Consider the following 25749-nt stretch of genomic DNA (forward strand, 5'->3'; position numbering starts at 1 on the left):
ACGGTTGCACTACAATTCCCTCAATTCAACACGGTCAGGGATTCGACTCGTCGTGTTGTTAGATGTGTTAAATGTTTGCATGTTTTTTGTAGTTTTGCTGAAGAGTTTGTTTTTAAAAAATAACTCAAAGTTTAAACTTGTGACATGTGCAGCGTTTTACTGTACGTTCACAGAGCTATAAAAATGATGAAGAATTTTTTGTATGTGTTTTCTCTGTAACTGTATTAGCAGGCTACGTTTTCCGTAGGATTCCAGTCCTTCTCTGACATTAGCGACGTTACTCAGCTCGTTGTTTTATAAAACCTGAGGTAAAGAATGGCAAATCAGTCACACAGGCCAGATATTTTTCGCTGGAAAAGATTTACAAGGAGTGGAACCCAACCAAGCAGTAAGGCAAGTGAAGTGTGTCTTCTTTGACTGCTTGTTATCAGGATTGTGAGTCTATGGAAACTCTACTGGTAAAAATATATAGCCATTCAGTAAGTAATAATGAGAAAGTTTTCCATAATTATGACGCAGCATCTTATAATTATGACATAGCTTCTCATTATTATGACTTGCTATCTCATGATAATGAGATCCTATCTCATAATTATAACTTAGTATCTCATAATAATGGGATTCAATCTCATAATTATGACTTAATATTTCATAATTATGACTAGCGTCTCATTATTGTGACTCTTACATTCTCATAATTTCGACTGACAATCACAATTATGACTTAGTATTTAATAATAATGACATTTAATTTCATAATTATGACGTACTTTCTCATAATTATGACTTACTTTCTCATAACTATGATCATTTTTTTCTCATTATGAGATACTAAGTAATTATTATGAAATATTAGCTCATAAGTCATGATTATTCTCATTATTATGTAAATTATTATTATAATTATGTAAAACTTTATCATGACTTAAATGCTGATATATTTTCCTCTGGTGGCAGAAACGGGCTTCCATATGATTCTTTATGTTGCTAATGAAATAAGTATACGTTCCAGCATCTTCTTCATTAGATCAAATTATCTTATTTTCTGTGAGTCATACTAATTTTATTACTGTCAAAATTACACGCACACACTTAGGGTCAGTTTCTCAGTGATGGATTAAGCCCAGTCCTGGACACAACATTCTGAATGCAGATTCTCCATTGAAATGTCTGCATAATTCAGTGGTAAAAACAAAGTTGTTTAGGATGGTTTGATGTGAAATGCTCTGTTCTAGAGAAACTTACTGAGTGAGATTCTTTCACAGTGTTAAATAGAATATGGATATCTAAAACATTAATGTCTTTAAACACTACATCACAGCAGGTTATTACATTAAATGGTTATGAATATGTTGCCCAAGATGACTGAATGTATTACAGTAGTTTTGAAACAAGGTTTTGGACTACATTGATGGTGGATGGGTACATGTACAGCGTTGTAAGGCAAATGGTCCCCAAAGAAAGCTTTTTTGTTTCCTGATTTATGACAATTTTACTGTCATTAACATTACTTATAGAAACTGAGAAGACACTTGTAGGTTCACTGGTTGTTTTGGATAGTAAATAAAATGACTGTATTTGCATTGTAGACATCATGACACACATCAGACTTAAGAATGACTTTGTTTACATCTTAATTATTTATGCAGAAATTTAGAAAAATCGGTGGAATTTCCCCTTTAATCTCTGACCAGGAAACCAGCTGTTAGTGCCAGTTTCCTGGACATGGATTAAGTCTAATCTTGGACTGAATTTCAATGTAAATGGAGAATTACTGTTGGAAATTGGTTTTAGTCTAGGCTTAGCCTTTATTTAGTAACAAGGCTGATTTAGGATTTGGTGATGTAAATAAATGATGTTACTTTCCTAAATTTTCAAATATGATGGTTGGATTCAGTCTTTCATAGCATTCATTGAATTTAAAACAGTAATAGGTTTTGATTAGATTGAAAATGATTCTATAAAGCTTCCTTTAGAAGGTGGGTAAATGGACCTGGGGCCAAACCAAATGTTATTGATCTCTAAATACATCCTTTTGTTGTTTTTCACCTCAAATTGTAAAAGACTACCTTTATCGTTTGAAAAAAAGGTATTGTTTTTAAAAATATGCATAGTTTTTATTATCAAACTGTCCTGATATGTAAGGATTGCAAGCTATACTTTTTTTGGAAGAATTGCTGTTCTGCAGTTTAGCAGAATCTCTGGAGTCACTGGAGTTTTTAATGCAGTCTAGAGAGCCTGAGTTTAACTAACTCTGATTTCACTCACTTGTACCTTGACTTCATCCTCCTGATCCTGTACAAGAAGCTGTCTACTTAACAAAATCCAGACAGTCTTATTAATCCAAAAAAGGTGTCGACCTTACTAATCTCATAGAAAGTGCAGCTTATAGGAATTAGATGGACTCTCTGAGCAAATCTGGGTATGTATTATGCATATTTGTAGCGAGACATGGTTTCTAAGCAGGGTATTACATCTTAATACACATATGAATTATCTGAGCAGAGTCATCAGGGGAGGGTCAGCGCCACCCTAGTTCACTCACCTTCACTCCCACCCATCTATCTGACACTATAGTAAATAGTGGGCATTTTCTTCTCTTACCTTATAATCTGTGGTCTTAAATCTTTGTACACTTGATTCCCTCCTTTATGCAGGTGCAACTGACTGATGGTGATATAAACCAATGGATGAAGGTTAGTGTAAGAGAAACATGCAGTAAAGGGATATAATTAAGAGACAGTATAAGACAAAAAAGCTTAAAATCTGCTTATTTTAATTTTTTTCAGAGAGTCGAGATGGCGTCAGAGTTTGCTGTGTCTGAAGTATTCTCACCGCAGAAACGACACACTGCTAAACACAGCCAGGCTGTTGCCCTGCAAAGCTTGGAGCAACTACAGGACCATGATGACGCATACAGTGAGGGTACGGCCAGCTGATAAAATACTCTACTCAGGCCTTCATATTTACACAGTCACTTTTAACCCTTTGAAATCTAGGCTAGCAAAAGCAGTGCTAATTGGTTTTTATTTACATGACCATTTTCCGATCTTTTTTTTATGCCTTAGAATTAAACAGAGTGTTGTTGTTACCGTGTCTTTAATATATATATATATATATATATATATATATATATATATATATATATATGGTCTCTGCTCTGAATGGCTGCCCTGTATTGTGCCTCAAAAAGCAGTTCAGGCTGAAACACTCCTTATAACTTCAGGGTGGGTGGAGCTAAACTTCTTCAGGCTCAGTATTTGCATATATGTAAATATGATGGGATATTTTGCAAGTTTAACAATGTTTACATACTACATCAAACTCTTTTATTTAAAAAAAAGGAGTTTTCCATGACATGAGACTTATTGTTCAGTACTTTGATTATTCATCACTACTATGAAACTAAATCTGTAAGTTTCTTGGTTATGAAAGTAAAGAAGGGTTAAGGGTTTAATCATTCATACAGCATGTTTCTATACCTATACTGGCATGTTCCAGGTAAATGTATTATACATTTTATTATTAGTAGGATACTATGCTTTTACATATCAGAGACATGATATATTAGCATAACTAGTCATTTTAAGGGGTGAGTTTATGTTTGTTTGCTCTCTTCTGTCTTCTGTATCCTACAGCTCAAGCTATTCTTAGTGACTGGATGAATACAAAGTTGCGCCTAGAGTTGGAAATGGACGAGGAAGAGGAGGAGCTGATTGGTTCAAGTAAAACGCAAAGTCCAGAGAAGACAGCAAACCTGAACTACAAAAACTTTGATGGTGCATATTTATGTGCTATAACAAGTAGGGCTGCATAATATTGATTTTTCAACTTCCAGCGCCGCTGTGGGTGGCAGCCTTTTCCATAGGCTGCTAAATTTCCTTCGGGATCAATAAAGTATCTAACTATCTATCTATCTATCTAGAACCATATTGCGATTATATAGACCTGAAGTCATCGTTCTGTAGACAACGTTATACTCATATTAGGAACTCAGACTCTAAGCAGTTTTTCTATGTGGGAAAAATAATTGGTTTTCAAAAATCACTTCATGGCCTGTGGTATAAAAACTGTTCTAAAGCTGACATGTTTTTTCCTGTGTACGTTTTTCCCCCAAATGTCACTGGAACCTCTAAATCAAAAGGTCGTGTAGTAGTCAAAATATGAATATTACTACTATGGTAGAAGCAAGCTAATGCTACTGCGCATTGAAATGATGTTGCATGAAAGTAAGTCTACTGTTAAACTTTAACACTATTAAATTGCAACAGCAGCTGTTCAAACTGTGGTCTACTGCTGCCAAAGCAACCTAACTACCTAATGTAGCAAAGCATTTTTGTTTGTGTTCTAGCAAAATTAACAACCATGTATTTGAGAGGACATTCAGAGGAACGATGTATGCACGGCGAAATGTGATTGCTTTGGAACATTGTTACATATCACAAGGCATGATAGCTGCGATTTTTGAAAATCATCATGAAAATCATGATGAACAACGATCATGTCTTCTCAGAACTTGTGGCCTTCTTCTATGACATTACAGGTAACTTGTTAAGTGTGCAGGTTATGGTCATGAATTTTGATTTTGTTAGGCCTGTGTCTCATTTTCATAACATTTAATAACATTTATTTATTTATTAAATTAAATCATACTAAGTACAGATACAACTTCTGAGATTTTTTTTGCGGCCCACTCAGCACTCCCCTTTGGCGCCAGTTTGAGAGCCGCTGCCAAATCCAATGCCAGATTAACCACTTTTGATTCCCTAAAAACTCTTTCTTTAGAAAACTCAGTTGGAACCACTCAACTAAAAGGTGCTTTAGGGAGCCAAAAGGTTATTTTGTGGCATTGTTTCATTGGCACCTTCATTTTTTAATATTTGATTGTTTTTCATGTTTTTTTTTTATTTTCCCCATTTTCCTTATCCACCTTTCTTTCACTCTCTACCTCCATCAGATATGTATTCTCAACTTGCGCAGGAAGATGAGAGTTTTGAGGTGTACGACTTCCTCCAGGACCTGATGGAGACTGAATTGTTGGATTCTAGGGCAGTGGAGGGTCTCAGGCTAGATGCAGAGCCAGAGAGGAAATGCAGGGACCCCAGTATCACCATGCAGGTGCGTCATCAACAGGTGAAGGAGAGGCGCTTGCGGAGGGATGCAGAACGGGCAAAGCAGCGCAAGGAGCAAGAAGCACGGAGGGAGGCGCGAGAGGAGGCGCAGCGACTGGAGCGTGAGGAACAGAGAAAGAGGAAGCAGGAGGCCCGCAGGCAGGATGAGCTTCTACAGCAGGAGATGATGCGGCTGCGTAGAGAGATGGAGGAAAAGAGAAGCATGGAGCAGCTCGCGCGAAAGACGTAAAGCTTATCATTATACTATTAAAACAAAAAAACAAATTTACAAAATTGTATATGTGACATATGTGCTCAGTCAGCCAATACTTGCTTCTTTAGATTTTCAACTTTGAGGTTAATTTAGCAAATAAGCAAGTACCCCACTAATTAGCATTGTATTCCGCATACCTAAAGCTGCACTATGTACGTTTTGGGGATTTGGAGACCTCTCTGGTGGAAACATGTAATTACACACAATGTGCGGAAGAACATTTTGTAACGTCGGTTGTGCTTTGAACTCCAACAAGTGGATGAATCTGATGTTTGTGAGCTTGTTGAAAGAGTATTCAAAGAGAACTCAGTTCAAACCTGGTGTAAGCGAATTATTTACTATTGGCTGACTTGCAGCAGCGTACACACACCATATATTAGCATGTTCTTTTTTCTCCAGACTCAGTAATGCTACTTCTTCTTTTAACAAAAAACAAAAATTACGTAGTGCTGCTATAATCCCTTAAAATCTCAGGCCTATTCATACTAAGACTATTCTACGGTTATAGAAGTGTGTAATAAAACTTTGGGCCTGTCATCGGGCCCTGGCCTTTTAAGGGGTTAAATCATCAAAGACTTGCTTCAAACTGAGTTGTCACATAAAAAATTTAGTCAGGCAAAATGCCTGCAAAACACAGGTGTAGGGCTCTAAGGACTAAGCAACATACTTCTATTTATTTTTATAGCTCTACAGTAGCCTTGTAGCCCCAGTGCAAGAGTACTGAAGCAAATATCACCAAACATTTTTTGACTGATCAAATACATTTGTGGTGGAAAATTATTAATTGGTTGCCAAGGTACTGCTTTAAAAGGGAATTCGATTTTTTTTTTAAGAATTTCTGCATAATTACACCATTATCATGTCAGCAAAGTCTTTCAGAGTAGTTTGATGTGAAATGCTTTGTTCTAAAGAAATGTACCTAGTCAGAATTTCTTCACAGTGGTGGTGATAGTAACCAGACATCCAAATCATTCACAAAACATCACAGAAAATTATAAATGGAGATACAACTGAACTTAAATATATTTTGTAAAATGCATTCGTGGTGAAAAGGTACATGCAGGGTGTTGGAAGGCAAAATATACTGTAAAGAAAAAACTTATTTATTCCGATTATTCAGTGTTACCCTATAAAAACCCAGAAAAAGTGTAGATTTATGCTGGTTTTGGATAGTAAATAAAATTTAACATTTGCACTGTAGACTTTGTGACCCCTCATTCCTATCAACATCACTATAAAGAAATTCGAGCCAGTAAGTTTCTCTACAATGAGCCATTTTACAATAAACCAATCTGAATGACTGTATTTATATCTTGACACTTGAATTGTGCAGAGATTTTGAAAAATCAGTGGAATTCCCCTTTAAACGACAGAACAGTGAGTAAGCTATGTATACACGCCATAAAGTGGCAGCAAATAATGTTTCCTGTATTTCTGTGGAACAGAGAACGCGAGAGGATGGAAAAGCAGCGAGTGAGTCGACGCTCTCTAGCACCAAAGCCTGACTCACAGAGGCAGCTGCAACGCAGAGAGCAGGAAGTGGAGGCAAGGGTGCACATTCTCAATCTGCAGGTTAGCATGTTGCCAATGTGCTAATGTGAAGTGGAGATTGTAGGATTATATGTATGTGTATCGTGATATCACTTCAGTGGGTTAGTAATGGTGTGAGTATGTGTGTTCTAGTGCATGCAGAAGCATTTCTCAGCCTGGTACTCAGTGGTACTGGACAAGAGGGTGCGGCTGGGTAAGGCAGCAGCGCTCTGTGATTGGAAGAGGCAGCTGAGAGCGTGGCGGGCGTGGCGAGCGCTGGTGTGGGTGAAGAGAGAGGAGAGAGAGGCTGAGAGAACAGAGGAGGAACTGAGGATGGATAACAGGCAAGAACATCCACACACATGCACACACACACACACACACACACACACACACACACACACACACATACACACTTAGCAATGCAAACTAATGCTAGCCTGCAACTAGCATTTGGAATACAGTGGAATAACCCTGCACATATAACTGTAGTGCCATTTAATTCCTTTTAGCCTTGTCTGTTAATTAACTGAGAAATTGGTCAAAGCTTGTCTCAGTGAATATTTCAACGGATAGTCCAACAGTTTAAGAACTGCTGAACTCAATAAGTGATTTTTGGCAAGTTTTTCACTGTAATGAATAATAACATTAAGAGATTCAGGGAAACTTGAGAAATCTCTGTGCATAAAGGGCAAGGGAAAAACCACAACACTATGTTTGTGACCTTCGATCCATCAGGAAGCACTGCATTAACACTGCATCTGAAATATTGTTTGTTACTGTATCCACAAATGCAAGTTAAGACTGTATTATGCACAGTCCAGAAACACCTCCGACTTCTCTGAGCTTGAGTTCATCTGAAATGGACTGATGCACAGTGCAAACATCTATTGTAGTCTGATAAGTTAACCTTTCAGAGTGTTTGTGGATATAAGAGACATGTGTTCTCCAGATCATCTAGATTGTTGCCAGCATAAAGTACAGTTCAAAGCCAGGGTCTGTCATGGTTTGGGGGTGTTTCAGTGGGTAATTTGCCGATCTGTGAAATCTGTGAAGGCACCATTAACGCTGAAAGAGCACATATGCACATTTTTGAGCAACATGTGCTGCCTTCCAGATGACGTCTTTTTCAGGAACATCCATGCTTACTTCAGCATGACACTGCCAAGCCACTTTATGCAAGTATTATAATAGCATGGCAATGTAATCAGAGAGTGCGGGTGTTAGTCTGACCTGCCTGCAGTCTAGACCTTTCTTTCATTGGTAATGTGAGGCATGTTACCTTACAGATTATGCATGGAAATAATGGACATCATGTTCTCTAGGTCAAAGGAGAAGATTGTTACCAACATAAAGTTGAAACTGCAGGGCTCTTAAACTCTAAGGATATTAATCCATTATTAGTTTTAGGGCTTTTTAAGGCTTTAATCCAATAACTATTTTGAACTATTCAGTAACGTGTGTGTAAATTGAGTGAGGTTTTTAAGTGTGGACCAGCTGGCACCTCCTTACAGTTTAAGCTGTTGAGAATAACGTTAGGAATATGAAAAAGTATTCTTACATTTTGGAAAGTTGCACTTTGAAATCTCTCAGCAACATTATAAGATTAAAACTTGAAAAAAGGATATTTACATTCACTTTTCAAATTCACACTCTTTGCTTGGAGGGAGTCTGAGGCGTTCATTTGCTTAATGGATCTATTCATTGTTCGCCATAAAAGACTCTGACAGTGACAACAGGGAGCCTCAGCTAAACCCAGCCAGCACTGCAGGCCAGTAGCAGTCGTCTTGGTGGGTCTTGAGGTGTGTTTTCTCTCCCTGTAGGCGCCATCAAGTTGCGGCAGAGAGTGACCGGAGACGGCTTTTGAGGCGCTGTCTTAATGACTGGCGGTTGTGGTGCCGAATGGAAAAGGAACGCAGGGAACTCCTCAGCCAGCAGGAGGAAACAAGGCAAAAAATGGCCGCCCTGATCAGCGCCGCTGCTTCTGGGAAACTGACCAGAGAGAACTGCAGCGAACGACCACTTGCTGACATGCCTAATACATCCACCAAATTTGAGTACAGCACTCAACCTGTGAGTGAAATACTTAAATATACTTAACAAGATACAGTGTCAGTCAAAAGTTTGATTTTTCTTATTTTTACTATTTTCCACATTTTATAATAAAAGTGAAGACATAAAAACTAAGAAATAACACAGTAACAAAAACAACACAATAACAAGTAACAGAAGTGTTATATAAAAATATCCTGTATTTTAGATACTTTTAGAAAGTAGACCCCCGTTGATGTAGCTTTATTCACTCTTGATCATCCTCCTAAGCAGCTTCATGAGGAGCCATCTGAGATGATTTTAGCAGGACTGAAGAAGATACCCAGATGCTGACACCACTTGTTGGGGCATTTAAAAATCATACAGTACTATGCAAAGTCAGAAACAAGTCAAAACGGTCATTAGGTGTAAGTTTCATCATCAGCATCAGTATTTAGTTTGTCTACCTTTTGTCTTTATTACAGTTTCCTTACTTTTCAGAAGAGTTGCTTTCAGTTTTTCAAAGAGATCTAAAGGAATATTTTTCCACTCCTCCAAAGTTCAGTCTTAGAAGCTGGCTGTATTTTCTTTGTAATGCCAATTATAATCCATAAAACCTTCTTTCACAGCTCAGATGTCCAGTTTCAGTGTTCTAGTGCAAATTTCCTTCTTTCAGTAACAGCTGTCCTTTCAGACCCATAGCATTAAGTTGCCTTCTCACAGTGGAAGGATGAGTAGTTTTCAGATCTAGAGCAAGAGTGGAGCTTGATTTTCTCCTATCTTTCAAAGATGAAAGTTTTAAGTACTGTTTACCTTGATTGAGGTGGTTCTACCAGGTCTTGCATGGTCTTGCATGGTTGTTGGGAGTCCCACTATCTCTGGCTCTGTATCATTTTTTAAACTCCAGTTCCAGAAACCTTTGTTTTTTTACTTATTTTCCTTTGAATTTCCCCTTCTTTATCTATCCAACCTTATCTAACCTTCTCAGAAACATCTCCTGAAAAATGAGTAACTCGTACCTAATTGTAGTTTTGACTGGCAGTTAAACAAATGAAGGGTATCTGATATTTGTACCATAATTTATATATATTTTCATTTTTCAATGAAAATAGTAGTGCTATATATTAGGTGCCTCTGCATTATTTAAACATAGTAAGACTTTCCAAAAAAAGTTACTCACCTTGTTTGACACCTTGCTTGCATTGCTTCATTGTAGCAGCAGAGAAACTTTCCCTTGTTGAATATTCAGAGCCAGTAAAAATGTGTCCCTCCTGACTTTGTTAGTGAATACGAAGAAGCATTGTGAGACTGGGAGAGATAAAACTGAGACGCGAAGGACAGAGTTAATTAAACTGAAAATAACAAGGTAAAAGGGAACGTTAGATAGTGCAAACATATGAGCTTTACTTTGTCAGCTCCCCCACTGTGTAATTATCCGTGCCCCCCAGCCTCAGCACTGGAGAGATATGAGAGTAATAAAGGATTTTTCATGGTATCCTCTTCAGACTGCATTGGAGATGACAATTTACAAGGTCTAATACCCTGTTCATATATACATTTTACCACCAGATCCAGGCACCAGTGCAAGGGGTCACCTCAGCTTCTGCCCCGCCCACTGTGACTAACAGGAAAATGGCCCCTCCCACTCAGGCCTGGCAGGTGACACGTCGCCATGCTGCTCTTTCACCAACAGAACTCCTTCGAGCTCAACAGAGGCAGCCCCTGAATAGCGTCCCCCGCAGCCAGAGTGTAGAGGTAGTTGTAGTAGTTGTGAAAAAAACATTCAATTTCTTTTTTAAAGTGATGGTTCAGCTAAACCTGTTTCCCCTTCAGGACTGCAACTGCTAAAAACAGTAATATAATATAGAGATATTAACTTGAAGCTGACGTGAAACAAAGGCCCATGTGTGATTGTTTTAGAGAGGAGTTTGTATTTTTCCATTTTTATTTATGTATATGCAGCTTAAAATTTTATCAACCCCAACTTACAACACCTTCCCGTGTCCCTGCCCTTACCCCAGTTGTAGTCAGCCAAGATACAGGGTGATTCAAAAAGATTCATCTGATTTCAAAATGATGTGTTTCACTCGTAAATCATTACAGAACAATTTAATAAATTGTAAATGGTTTGAATGAGCATAAAGTTTATTATGTAATTTTACAAGTGCTCAGTATGAACGTCCTCCAGCTGTACGGACAACATCAAAACCATAGTCAAATTCATCCCATACTCGATTGAGCGTGTTGGGTGTCACTTTACTCACTGCTCTTTCAGGGCGATTTCGAGATCATCCAGTGTTGTGGTACCAACGATGACCGCTCTGAGCTGTTGGAGATTCACTAGCGACGAAAATCGTGTTGCACAGTTGTGAGGGATTCACTCTTTAAGTGGAGAATGCAAAACGCTTTCTGCTCAACATTTAGGACATTGTTTTCAATTGAACGTTGGTGATGGTGTTTGTATATGCTATGGCCCATAAAGCAACACTTTAACCATTAGTGAACTTTAATCACGTTTTTTTAGGTTTCTGTATGACATGTTTAACAAAACATTTCTTTCAGAGAAAAAAACACTTTTAGCACAACATCTAACTGATGGCAGACAGAATTGCCTGTTTAATACCACTTGGTGTGACCTTTTCTTTCCCAATACAATGAATTTAATACTTTTTAAAGTTTGGCACAAATGTCTAAATAATTTTTGTTGCCATTGTCTAAGTGATGGAGTCAGTGAATCAACTGTAAATCATGTCCAGTCTTGCTGTAGATATACAGGAATTTACTGTGTTTCACAGTGTTATTAATTACACAAGCAATCAATTAAGCAATCTTAAATAGACTTGCTTACACAGTTTCTAAAACTGTATGCTGTACTGTTATATATAAAAATAAACAAAAGTATATTGCATAGTTACAAACAGTAGTAGCACATATCTTGAACCAGAATTACATCCTTACTTTTGTCATTTTTTATAGACAACAGTTTGTCATACAGTGTCAGAAACCACATAAGCAAGTCTGTTTTAGATAACAAACTGCATCAGTCTTGTTAAGTTATCTAAAATAGACTTGCTTGCTGAACCAACACGTCCGTTTACAAGTCTGTTTACTAACATATGACAATTAAACTGTAGGTGTGCGGTGGCCGGTTTGAGCATCGTTACGCAGCCCAGCAGCAGACCATTGCAGAGCAGAGACGTCTCCTCAAAGAGCAACAGGAGCTGATCTCATGCCTGCAGGAGAGACAGAATTTTCTGGAGCTCAGGCAGGAGGCAGAGAGAACTGCAGAGTCAGCAGCAGCGACTCCAACAGCCCAACCCAAAAACTCAGCACCTCACATCATTACACACGCCAGCACAGGTGGTGGAGATGCTGAGACAAGGTACCTTCCTGGACAGCTCACGTTATGAAGTATAATTTATCTACAGTCTTACTTTTTTTTATGCTATTCAAAATACTAAACTTAATTTCAAAAAACATTGTCTCATTCACCAATATCTTCCTAAGTTGCTTCTTAAATGTGTTCTTGAGAAGGGTCATCAAAAAAAGTCTACGTCAGATTCATGACGTGTCCTTAAACCGCAGAATTGTTCACACCTTTGTGCTCTTGAGTGTGTGAGGATTCTGATCTTACCTAAGAACAAATCCCAAATGAGAAAACATTGGTGAATGTCAGAATCTTCGTGAAAACTGCGTATTATGTTTTTTTTCTGTTAGCATTTCATATACTGCCTGAACTTTTTTAGAATTGAGTTTTTTCTTTTGTCCATTTTTATAGATAACAGTGTGTTATTCATGCAGTGTCAGAAACCATATAAGCAAGTCTATTTGAGATTGCTTAACAACTCAACATGGTTTGAAGGAAGTGTGTGATGATTTAGGCCTATAGTTTGCAAGATGCTAATTGGTGTACAGAAGCTTCCATTACTTGTCAGCTACATTCGCTTTGTAGTTCCTGTGCAAAAGTAAAGAAGAAAATTTCAGACATCAAACATGTCTTGGTTGATTGACTGCAGTGGGGGTAAAATTGTGTAAATTAGTTTTTTGACAAAATTTTGCTTTAAAAGCAGATTCCTCTGTTGGAAGCCTTAGACAATGAGATTATTTCTATATCGATCTAAACCTAATTTTCTGCCTGTTTTGTATAATAAAGGAATTCATTGGGAGGGAAGCTATTGTAATCCCCTGAATTAATTATAGCTGATGCCTCATTGCTTTGTGCTATTGTGAGCAGACAGACAGGTGAATAGAGAAAAGAAGATTCAGATAGAGAGAGTCACTAAGGTATTCCTGCATCTCACAATTCTAGATCAAACAGAGCCTCAAGGGAAGACAGTGCCAGTCATCCAACCCCCAAAGCCACAGCCAGTCGCCAAATGGCTCCTCACCCTGCAGTACGAGGTCAGTTCTACCTACACTGAGACAATTCACACCTCCACTAAGTTGAAACAGGCCTGCCAGTGTGGTGACAGCACAAATCCCCTCATGCTTTTCTGCAGTAAAATAATCCAGCAGTGAAGTCACTGCCTCTCAGGCTGTATTTAGTGCCATGTGGGAGGACTGAGAATAGAAGAGGCAGTTTAGCCGTACGGGGGCAACGTAAGGGCTCCTAGGTGTGAGGATGAAAGATTTTAGCACCCCTTCTCTGCACAAAAGGTATAAATCTTAAACACCCTGCATCCAAAACAGTGATTACACCCACGCTCAGTTTCACTTGCCAGTATAGACCTAAATAAAGCCAAACCAAAATATTGATTGCAAGCACATTCACTTCTGTTCAAAAGTTTGGAATTAACGTTTACAAAAACATATTTGGTTGAAGATACAGTGTGGTCCAAAAGTCTGAGACCACATTGAAAATCTGGGATGTTTTTCATGTGAAGCTGCACTGTGTACTTTTTTTGTGGAAATTGAAAATGATAGCATTATTGAGTCAGAGGGTGTGCGTGTGCTGCTGTGAGTCACCCTGAAAGCCTGAAATAATTATTTAAAAGTCTGAGGCGTCAAGTCAGATTTGGCAGGAGTTTTTGAACCACCTCCTTCGTCTTTACTTATTAACATCATGCGCACAGGCTGAAAAAAGAAGGTCTGGCTTTCAATTGAAATATCAGCATCACACTGATGAAAATATCATGACAGGAGATAATTTACTTATGTCCTCCGAAGACACAACCGTCTCCAGATTTTGACTGAGTTCTCTTTGAATACTCTTTAAATACACTTGCATTGATCAGATTCATCTGCTCAGGGAAGGGTTCTGAAGCAGAACCCACATTACAAAATGTTCCGCACATTGTGTGCAATTACACATTTCCACCAGAGAGGTCTCCAAATCCCCATATCCTTAAATCTTACAGAGTGTAGCTTTAAACCTGCAAATAAATAACAGAAAGTTCAATCATTTTTAAAAGTTTGAAACAAAGAAAGGTTAGGACAAGTAAAATGAAGATTCTACCATGTTTCTGGGTCACTGTTTAAATTGTGACATTGACCATGTGACTGTGGCCTTTTTAATCTTATCTCTTCCATTGAAGCTCATGTTCATACGACTCTGAGGTGAATCTGATCTAATCACATGCTTTTGCACAAACTTGCTCAAGTGCATGCTGTCATTAAAGAAAAAGGAGGACCAAATATCAAATACTGAGAAATTCTAAAATTTACGTTAAAATTACTTTTCACTCAAATTGCAAAACTATTTTCACTAGCAGTATCAGATGTTTGGTCTCCACTGTACACACACGTGTATTCTAATACATTAGTCCTGTACAACCATACACATTTCAAATAATTATTAGAAAGCTAAGAAGCTTAAAGAAGCGTAAAAAGAATTAATTATATATGTGTCCAGAATCATGAACAGAGCCATAAGAGATTCTGACTGAGAAAGCTGTACAGCATCGAAAAATAAAGTTATAACAAAATAACACTGTATTATTTATCATTTAATGACTGCTGTATTGTAAACATTAAATGAAACATCTGAATATACATGTTGGTGTTTAGCTTATGAAACTACTCTGTGTAAGTTATTGTTGCATATAAAATAACATGAATTATTAATATGAAAAGTAAATACAAATGTTTGAACAGTATTGCACATGACAGAGATCTTAAGGCAAAATGCTGCCTAGAGACCCCATACCTGACCTTCAGCCTCACACTTTCGCTCTCTCCTTCTCAGCCATGGAGGAGCGAGCGCGGCTGCGTGCAGAACGCAGGAGGGAGGTGGAGGAGATGAAGAGAAGGCGAGAAGAGGAGAAGTTGGTGAGCATTAAACAGTGACGGTAGTCCAGTGGTTCCTAGTTCTAGAGGATGAACCCTGTCCTGCATATTATAGTGTTTACCCTGCTCCAGCATCCAATTCATTTTAACCATTTTTGCTATTTTGTATTTTTGTCATATTATCCCGGCACATCTTCTACAGAGAACACAGTAACATTTTAGTGCACGATTTCTGTTTCAGAGAACACTCTTCTGCACATTTTACACAATTTCACAATTTGCTGTATTTAACGTGTTTGAAAGAAATAAAACATAAAATATGCACTTTCGTACCAGCATCACTTAACGTTTTATTTTTTTCCCATTATGTTAAATACAGCAAGCTGTGAAATTGTGTAAAATGTGCAGAAGTGTGTTCATTTATTTTCACGTTTGCATATGACTTTAGCTCCACTCAGATATTACATTAATATGAGATGCGATATCCTTTGCTTGGAGTAAGGTGAAAATGGTATAAACTGTTTTGTTAATATGAATATGCACTACATGCATGTTTGTCTGCTTATCTGTGGTTTTACTCTGCACACTCAGTCAAAAACTACTAGATACATTATTCATATTCATTCATTCATTTCATTCATTTCCAGCCCAACAACCATTAAGTACTAGTTATTTATTTTTTAGGAGATATTTCTTCAGAGATTAGATATACGTTTCTGCAACTTAGGTTAAAATAAAATAAAAAAAAACAGAGAAAGTGGGACTCCTAACAACCACACAAGACCTGGCAGACCACCAAAACTGTCCCTATCAGATAAGCAGTACTTCTGAAAGGATGTGAAGCTGTCAGAAAGCCCTCACTGAGAAAAGGAAATAGATAAAAAAGAAAAATGGAAATGGAACAAAGAAGCTGCTGGTGTTTTCAGAACAATGGACTGACCACCCCAGAGTTCAGGCCTCAACATCACTGAATGTGTTTTGGATTGTTTGGATGGTAAGACACAGAAAATGCAACCAACTTCTAAGACTGAACTTTGGAGGTTTGGAATGGAAGCTGTAATAAAGGCAAAGAGTGGACACACTAAATACTGCAAATTTGATACTATTTTTAGTTTTTTAGTTGAGGCTTCTGTGCACTTTTCTGTTATATATACGTTTTATGCTTTTTTATAGACACAGAAAAATGAATGACTTAATGACTGTTTTGACTGCACAAATGAAGGGTGGTCTCTGATTGTACAGTACTGTATTTCAGAAATACCTTATTAAGTTAATGAATAATATGAGTTCAGATATCTGTATGTTTGAATAGCCCCCAATTTTACCCCCAGGCTCAGATGAAGACTGCAGAGGAGGAGAGACTGAGGCAGGAGGAGGAGGAGAAACGCATAGCAGCAGAAAGGAGGAAGGAGGAAAGGAGACAACAGAGAGAGGTGTGTGTATGTGCTGGTGTGTGTTAACCAGCTGTATTTGCAGTTTGCTCACACCACTGCTGTGTGAGCAGTTTCAGACAGCTCAGTGATGAAGATAAGAGTCTTGAAGTGGGTGACAGTTTACCAACGGAGATAAATATGCAGCCGGGACATCAAAAGATAACATAATAACACCCAAAGGATTTGTATTTGGCGAGTCATTCTCAGTCATCTATTACATTTTATGCTCCAAACCGTTTCACCGAGCAGCTTATAGCTCTGGCTGTTTGCATGCATTCACAGTTCATTTGTTCATTTAAACCCCACACTGCTATATCAGATGGCGCTTGCTTTAATGGACTTGCACTTTCCTCCTAACTCCCTGACAGAGGAGAAGTTGCTGAGAAATCTTTAGTATCCTGGCGCAGGTCCTGGCACCGACTGCTTAATTAGCTTTCTCCAGCACTGACAGAACAGCATAGATCATCCAATATCAACCCCCAGTAGCTCATCTTCTCCACAGCAGTGGTCTGAATGTAATTTAGATCCAAGATTAGCCTCTATTCCCTTATATGCTAAAATAGTTTCCTTAGTTTTGCTTATGTTACAGATCAGGGCTGTCCCATATGGATTATTTTGGACTACAAAGCTTTATAGCACAGTTGAGCAAACAGTGAATGCTAAAGAACTGGCCTATTTAGTTCTTGAGTAGCATTATTTATTCTGGTGCTAAAACTATATATACTTTTGAGCTACAGATTGGCAAAAAATCTAATTTATCTCATGTTGTCTATTGCCGACTAGCCAAGATGTTTGCTTCTTTGGTTTTGCACTGGAGCTATGAGACTAATGCAGCTAACCACTCAGCACTGTGAGAGCTGTATGCCTAAAACACACTTTCCCCAAACAATGTTAAGTAATCTCAAATAGACTTGCTTATGTGATTTATCACACTGTAAAACATACCGGCATCTATATGTCTATCTAAATGTATGTCACATAGCTAAAAACAAAAGTACTAAACATCTTGATGATGATGATGATGATCTATTTGATAATTAAATAAGATACAAATAAGACTGCATTCATACAGAACTTACAAGCATTTAAAAAAAAACACAATAAAGCCCTTAGGTTTATTGTGGTCCTCATAAAAGATATCAAGATGACAGATCGTAATAATCAGGCAAGAACAGAGAATAAAAATTACTATAAAGTAATACCAATGCACATTGTCACATATTTAGCAGCCATTTCTTCAAAAGACACTTAAAGTTCCTCTCAACTTGCAGCTTTTTAAGAAAAGCAGGAGGTCTGTTCCATGTAACTGCAGCTGTTTAAAAAATGTATTTTTACCAATTAAGCTGTTACACATAATGTAATCTTGAAACAAGTATGTGATGATTGAAGACTGATTTATATTTCAGTGGATTATTATAAGTTAAAGTGAACATCAATGATTTAGCATAGTTCACTTTAGCCTTAGCCAGAAACGGTCGCTAACTCCAAGATAGAATTAGCTAGAATGCAATGCTCAGTACAATAAACTGTTAAAAATAATGTAATCTTGAAACAAATATGTGATGATTGAAGACTGATTTACGTTTGTGCTTTTTTTAATGTTACAATGACTTTTATTTAGTGATATTTGAGATAGAACTTCAATGATTAGCGTAGTTCACTTTAGCCTTAGCTAGAAACAGTCGCTAACTCAGCCTAGTTAGAATTAGTAACAATGCTATGCTCAGTGGTACCAAACAACACAATACCATTAGAAAAAAATAAAATTAGTTTATACAGATCCTATATTTCTGTGAAGGTGCACATAAACGTATATGCCTCAGGACACAGAGAAGGGGTTCATGGGTAAGTGTAGCTAGCAGATTCTTACAGAGGCCATAACGTGCGCACCTTTAAAATCTCACGCTTTGTGCAAACCTACAGAGCTGTGTGTCTGATTAGCTCTCCAGTAGTGTTGGGAGCAGGACGAGACCCAAACAATACTTGACTCAAACCAGAACTTGCACAAAATCAAATGGAGCAGGTCAAGGATCGGCTAGCAGTTTGCACTATGCTAATTAGTGATATAATGGTTCTGTTACTTGTTGGCTACATTAGCCTCACAGCTCCACTGTAAAACTCCAGACACCAAACATTTCATGGCTGATCAACTACGTCTGGGGTACAATTGTGTAAATTAGATTTTTTGCCAAACTAACACTTTAGTATGCTGCACTACATTGCCTTAAAAAATGATCTGTCTGTGTGTTTAGAGAGAGCTGGAGAAGCAGAAGAGAATGGAGCGGGAGCAGAAGTTGTTGAAGCAGGCGCAAGAACACTACCACAGATCACTGCTACTGTACAAAGGCCTGGCGCCATGGAAACGCCTGGTGGAGAAGAGTCATACCGGTACTCAGGTCAGCAGACGTACACAGATATAAGCTGCCAATCAAAAGTTTGTCAACAAGACGTTCTTAAATGATAAATAACATACTGTAATTGTCCATTTATGCAATTACCTGAAATTCTATTCGTTATCTACCTTGAGACATCACTTTTGAAATCAGAGGCATATTAATATTCATTTGAATGTAATGTTATTCTTCTTTTAAAAAAAGAGGGGGAGGTTGATAAGTAGCGCTTAGCATTGGACCTGTTGAAGGAAGATTGCGAGGTCGAGCCTCGACAATGCCACTGCCAACTGTGGCTATGAGTCCAAGATGGACCTCTGAAGTTGCTGTCATTCTGTAGTTGTCGTCATAATAATTCTCTCATTAGGAACTCTGTGTTTGAGCCGGTTTAATAGTAGACTTACTTTCATGTCACATCATTTCAGTGCACAGGAACTGTTAACTTGCCTGCATTATGTTTGTGGCATTCTATGCATTTTGACTTAATTTAGGGGAAAATATACACAGGACTAAACAAATCAGGTTTGGATTATTGTGGTTTACCACAGGATGCGATGAAACACTGTTTATTTTCTCATAGAGAAAACCAGTTTTCACATAGAGTTTCTAATATGAGCAAGATGCCGAATGGAGAGTGATGGACGACTTCAGAGGTACTTTGGCCTTACTCTCTGGGTGTGTAGGATGGTCCCCCCCCACTCACTCAGCATGATGTTAGCCAGCATGGGTGTCTATTAGCTCATGTAACAGAATGGGCAGTTAATGGTCTGCTCCGATCCTGTTGAGCTTTTCAGTGATTTTGCGTCAAAAGAACCACTTTGGTAACAAAAAAAAAAATCAGTATCTGGTTCTTTAAAGAACTATTGTTGCAAATGAGATGTGTGAAGTGTGAAGAACCATTTAAAAGTTAAAAGAACCTCCACACAATGTGAAGATTCTATGAAAACCGTTAAATCGGTATAGAAACTTTACATTATGTAAAGCTTCTAAAGCTTACAAATCTCTTTTTAGCTCTTTAGGGAACCAAAAGTGTTTTTTTTACTCAGGTGTTTTGGGTGTTTTGTTATTGTGATAAACAATATGCTTTTCTGAGCATATCGTAAGTATCATCAGTACTTAAAGAACACAGAAAAACTGCACGTTTAATTTCAAAAGAGAGCTTAATTAGTCTTGTTTAGCAGGATTTAGTGCAGAACATTATGTGAAATGCTGAATAACAACCACTGTATCCAGAATTTTTGACAGCAGTTTTTAAATGTGGTGCACTGTGTCTGTGTCAAAATATTGTGATGGATACCGTGTATCATGAAAATGTCTTTACATATTGTGATAATATAGCCCTAAATGTTAGCATCATATTAGAAACGTTATACATATGTGTATCTGCACCCACATTGGTTTTATGTTATTGAAGTGATTCCAAACTTTTGAACTGTCTCCAACATCCATCAAGTTATTAGACGCTTCTTTATTGACACTCTTACAGTTTCAGTTCCACACTGACTGGAAGACCAGATGTTGCCTTTCACACAGCACTGGGTTCAGTCCTTGGGTTTCTGATATTTGTGGTGTATTGTTGCTTTTGCACCTGTCGAAACACCTGTTATCATAATGGATTAAGAGGGACAGGGTGTTTTGGCGGTGTAAGGGGGTGGTGAGTGATGGATAAAAGGAGAAGAAAAAAAAGAAGAAAAATGGGTGACATTGAGTCACTAGAACTCTAGTCGGATTTCATGCAGCAGCGATTTTCAGCCCCCTGATAAACAATGCTCTTTTCATTGATTTATACCTGTGAGAGAACTATACTCTAAATCCAATTAGTGCCAAATGCAGCTAGCCTTCAGCAAAGGAGCGTCTGCCAACCAGATGGCCCTCGAGTCCTTTTGGGAGTAGAAAGCAGAATTGTCCATTGAACCGTAAAGATTCATTATACACCAGTCTGCCAGGCTGTGCATTCCTGCTCTAGTGTATACGAGTCCTTCCATTGTATCTCAGCCATACTTCATGCTCCATGGAGAACACAGGCTCTTCACCTCTGCCTAGTCAACATAAACAGTAAAGAGGGAAGAAAGCAATCCAATGAGACACCCAATTAGATGCACTCTGATGTGTTCTCAGTCACAACCAACCACAGCTGACACTACGACACAATGACACTACGTCAGAGACTTAATGGTCTCAGACTTTTGCAGTGATATATATATATATATTTGTAGGTTAGCTAAGTACTTTTTGTTTCAATGTAGACAATTGTGGTTAGGTTTTGTTTTGTTCTTTTGTTTGGTGCCATTCCAGTGTGGCACTAGGCATCATAGCACATCATTTTATTGTGGTTGGTTTTAATAAAATAGCTTCAAAAGCTCTATTGGTCTGTTCCCCAAGCTTTTAATCCGTCATCACCAGTCATCACCAGTCATCAACAGTCTTTTAATGCCACACGTTGCTGACCCCACAATGCCCTACACAACAATATATATCGCTGTTGTCAGAACAAAACCTTTTGTATCTCCAAAATGTTAACTTTACAGGAGAAGGAAAAAACATATGTTACTTGTAAAGTAAGTCAATGGAACCAGAATTTTTTCCAAGTAATTTTGGGCCATTTCTTTTCGTCCATTTACATTTCATCCGTGACAAAAATGGAGATACAAGGTTTTGTACAGCAGCGATATATATATGTATATATAATATATATATATATATATATATATATATAATATATATATATATATATATATAAGGTTTTGTACAGCAGCGATATATATATGTGTATATATTTTTTTAATAATGTAAACAAAACAGTACACCAACCATTTTTATGTCAGAAAAGTTTGCCCAAAATGATAGTAACTTGTGATTGCTGTTAACTTCCCAAAATGCTGTTGAATCGCCACCTTTAATTTTTATTCTGATTATATACTGCTCTAAAACAGAACAAGCCAGCAAAATGACAAGACAAGCTGTTAGACAGTAAACAGTACAATTACAAAAACATACACTCAAAAAAGTAAAGAGAAATAACTTAAAATAACTGTAAGTGAAAGTCTGGAAACAACATTTTTCTTCTTGTCATTTTTCCACATGAATCCAGACATGTAAAATGTAAAAATCATACTGTCTATACTTGTGTAGAAACTCTGTACCCACCACATCCTCAGAGAAAAGCAGAATTGAGCAATATGAGATATTTGGATTTGTCTTCTCCAGAAAGCTGTGGACCATCACAGACAGGTTCTCCAGAGACGGTGCCTCCTGTCCTGGCTGCAGGCTGCAGGTGAGGCCCTGGCTGAGAAAGAATCCTGTGCAGGGCAGTTATACAGACGCTTTCTGCTCAGGAGAGCTTTCTGCAGCTTGCAGAAGGTAATTGTTTTTTTCTACCTTGTCAGGATGTGGAATCATTCATGTGTCCCATATGTATTATATATATCACCACTGTGCCGAAGAAAGTATCTCTATTTTTTTTTCCAGTTGTATTTTTCTACATCATTTGAGCACAAAAGCTGCTGTGAAAATTTCATGATGAATGGAACAACAGAAAAAAATCTATCTCTTTAAATTGACTTTTACATTAACAGTAAAGAACGTTTTTACCTTCTTGTAAAGTTACCATTTTGGAGATGCATGTTTTTTTGAACAGCGACATTCTGTAAGTACTATGTAAGTAAATCATAACTTTAATCAAAATGAAACATTGAGCTTTTACCAAAGCACTTTACCTTGTTGCCTTGTCCTAGTTTTCCTACATAGCCAAGACAAACACACACTTTACACTAGATGTTTGAACATAGCTGTGAGGATTTGACTGCATTTAGCCACAAAAGTGTTAGTAAGGTCAGGTAATGAGGGGAGGCCAAGAGGGGTACACAGCTCTACAGCTCAATGCTGGGGGGCTTTATACCCACAAGATACCCACATGGCATTGGGCATGGTGACCTTAGCCTCATGAGTTGCTACTCAAGAGCCTCCCATTCTATTGGCACTCATTAAAAGGGTGACCCAGATTCTTTTGAAAATATAGTACTGGTTTCCCAGACATGAATTAAGCCTAGTCTTGGACTAAATTACATTGCAAGTGGCGACCTATCATTGGAAATAAATCTTAGTCTAGACTTAGGCTTAGTCTGCATCTGGGAAGCTATGAGTGTTGAACGTCTAAGTCAGGAAACAACATTTTTCTTCTTGTCATTTTTCCACATTTTTCCAGACTTGTAAAAATCATACTGTCTATACTTGTGTAGAAACTCTACACAGGGATATATTATTGGATATATTATTATTACTTGTGTGTGTTTGTGTATATATATATATATATATATACACACATACATAAGTAATAATAATATATCCCACTCGTATTATATATACACATGTATATGTAATATGTTTCATATGTATCATATATGTGAGTATCTATCTGTAATAAGTCTAATCCTAAACCTAACCTTAATCCTAACCTCAGTCATCAAAAAGAAATGGTTTTGAAATAAACATGGAGCTTTTGTAAAGAGCACTGTAGGAGCAACAAAACTCTTTTTCTCTTATTTTTGTCCTGAAAATGTAAGAAACAATCACAAATACATACAGGCTCCATTCAATATGAATAGGAATTAGTTACTGTTCGTTAGCTCACCTCACCTCGTCCCTAAAGTAAGAAAGTAGAATTTGAAACTAGAATTTGAAACACTGTCTTGCATAATGTATCCCATCCTGGCTGCTGCTGATCGCTGATTAATCCCGCTGTGTGTTTCAGTCTAAGGACCTGCAGTGTGTCCTGGAGGCGCGGGCCAAGCACTTCTACAGGGCTCAGACGCTCAGGAAGGTTTTCGTGGCTTTACTGGATCACGCAACCCACCAGAGACTGCTGGCCTGGGACAGAGAACGGCAGGCGGAGGAGCACAATGCCAGGTCAGCATTGCAAGCTTCATCACAGCTACTGTCTCTGTCTCTGCTGTCGAGGATGGTGTCATATATTGTACAAGAAGCCAATTACTTTATCACTTGGGGTTAACACCCATAAACTAGCAGTAGTGCACAGCATGTAATAACTTCAGATATATTGCAGACAGAACTTGACCAACAATTCAAAAGTTTTCTTGGGGAGAAACATTTGATAAACTCCATCTGCTTCAGGATGGATTTTTATGGGTGGGCTGTTTTGAGATGTTTTTTTCTCGTGAACTTGTTAATGCCAGTCAAAAGATCATATCATTAATTAGAACGGAAAGCACAGATTCCTCAATTGATAGAAATGACGTATCAAAGGACAACAAGCTAAAAGCTGACATCTATTTTGTGCTAATAAAAGCTGTTTTCCATAGAATTTTGTTCAGTGACTGAGGTAAGAGTTTCTCTGATGCTCGCTTAGTTGAATTTATTAGCCCATAGCTCAGTGGCTAGGCTAGCAGTCAGGATTAGTTGACACCACAGGGATTCCCAATGGTTGCATGATGAATTCACATAATGCATGCTGGGTATTGTTGTGAAAGAACACTGAAGAACAAAGGAAATCTGTCAAACCAGTAATGCTGAGCTACAGAATACTACATAACATGACAAATAACATATTAAAATCTAGCTTTAGGCTGTAATGCCCCTTCACAACTATTTATTATTCTAAATATTTATTACCAATACTTATATTGCACTACCCTTCAAAAGTTTCAATTATATATAAAACCAATTTTGTTGCAGATACATATAAACTGATTCTGATGTGATGCTAACATTCGATAGGTTTCAACATATCGCTGCTGTTAAAACAAAACCTTGCATCTCCAAAATGACAACTTTACAGGAGAAGGAAAAAAGATACTCTACTTTTAATCTAAGTCAATGGAACCAGACTTTTATCCAAGTCATTTTGGGCCATTTATTTTGGTCCATTTATCCTGAAGTTTACACACAATGTTAAGGCCAACAGGCATTTCCAAGTTATGTCAGAAAAGAAAAATGACAAAAATGGAGGTACAAGGTTTTGTTCCGACAGCAGCGATATGTAGGAAGCTGTAAAATTGAGTTGTAGATTATTCCATAATTGTGAAAGCTGTATTGCCATAACTTAAAATTAATATCCAGACTGCCTCATATTTGAAACGTGTTGAGAATATCCCTGATCAAATAGCTATTCATTGTAACTTCATGACTAATTACTATGAATATATAATTACAGTTCATTATTTAATACCATTTGCTTTTTTTTTTTTAAATGATGTCATAACCTCTTGTTCTTATAACATTTCAACCCAAACCACACCTCAAACAGCAGCATCTTTGTTATATTGTTCTCCTTTAAATAAAGCTGTTAGTATTTTATGCTATGATAGTTCCACAAAGGAAATATGCTCATTTATCACCCTTTGAACTGCAGACTTTGTAATTATTCAGTACTTACTGTGAAACTAATATGTAATGTATGTAGTTATGCGAGTGAGCAAACAAGGGTTTAAAAAAAAGGTGGTTTTGAAAAGCTAGGTGTGCTTAAACTTTTGACAGGCAGCATAAGAGCTCATTGTATGCCATGTGTCCCACAGGCGGTCAGCGCGAAGGTGTTTCTCTGGCTGGAGGCGTCTGCCGGCGGCCCTGAGGGAGGAGCGAGAGAAAGAGGTGCGCAGAGAGCGGCTCCGGCGCAAAGTGGCCGAGATTCTCCCGGACTTCCGCACCTCGCCTGTGGATGGTGTTTGGAGCCCAGCGCCATCCCTTTAACCAGCTCTCTCTGCCTGAGGATCAGCATTTGGTAGCATTCAAAACACACAAGC

General features: G+C 37.8%; 1 protein-coding gene across 1 annotated transcript; it reads left to right on the top strand.

The window, feature by feature from the left end:
* The first annotated feature begins 39 nt into the window (after nt 1-39).
* On the top strand, nt 40-25696 carry ccdc191 (coiled-coil domain containing 191). The gene is made up of 17 exons (XM_036557928.1): nt 40-393; nt 2658-2696; nt 2790-2925; nt 3639-3779; nt 4958-5357; nt 6831-6957; nt 7069-7259; nt 8739-8988; nt 10516-10701; nt 12081-12328; nt 13256-13347; nt 15131-15213; nt 16503-16604; nt 18857-19000; nt 22202-22354; nt 23745-23899; nt 25525-25696. The coding sequence occupies exons 1-17, from the start codon at nt 316-318 to the stop codon at nt 25694-25696; spliced, it is 2697 nt and encodes an 898-aa protein (XP_036413821.1). The 5' UTR covers nt 40-315.
* Nucleotides 25697-25749: the final 53 nt, after the last annotated feature.

This window comes from Colossoma macropomum, unplaced genomic scaffold (genome assembly GCF_904425465.1).
Source record: "Colossoma macropomum unplaced genomic scaffold, Colossoma_macropomum, whole genome shotgun sequence".
Classification (NCBI taxonomy): domain Eukaryota; kingdom Metazoa; phylum Chordata; class Actinopteri; order Characiformes; family Serrasalmidae; genus Colossoma; species Colossoma macropomum.

Excerpts from the sequence above, each read along its gene's own strand:
- ccdc191 (XM_036557928.1), top strand. The coding sequence starts at position 316 with ATGGCAAATCAGTCACACAGGCCAGATATTTTTCGCTGGAAAAGATTT. Across the intron at positions 5,358-6,830 it reads GAGCAGCTCGCGCGAAAGAC|AGAACGCGAGAGGATGGAAA; the intron begins GTAAAGCTTATC and ends TCTGTGGAACAG. Across the intron at positions 12,329-13,255 it reads GGTGGAGATGCTGAGACAAG|ATCAAACAGAGCCTCAAGGG; the intron begins GTACCTTCCTGG and ends TCACAATTCTAG.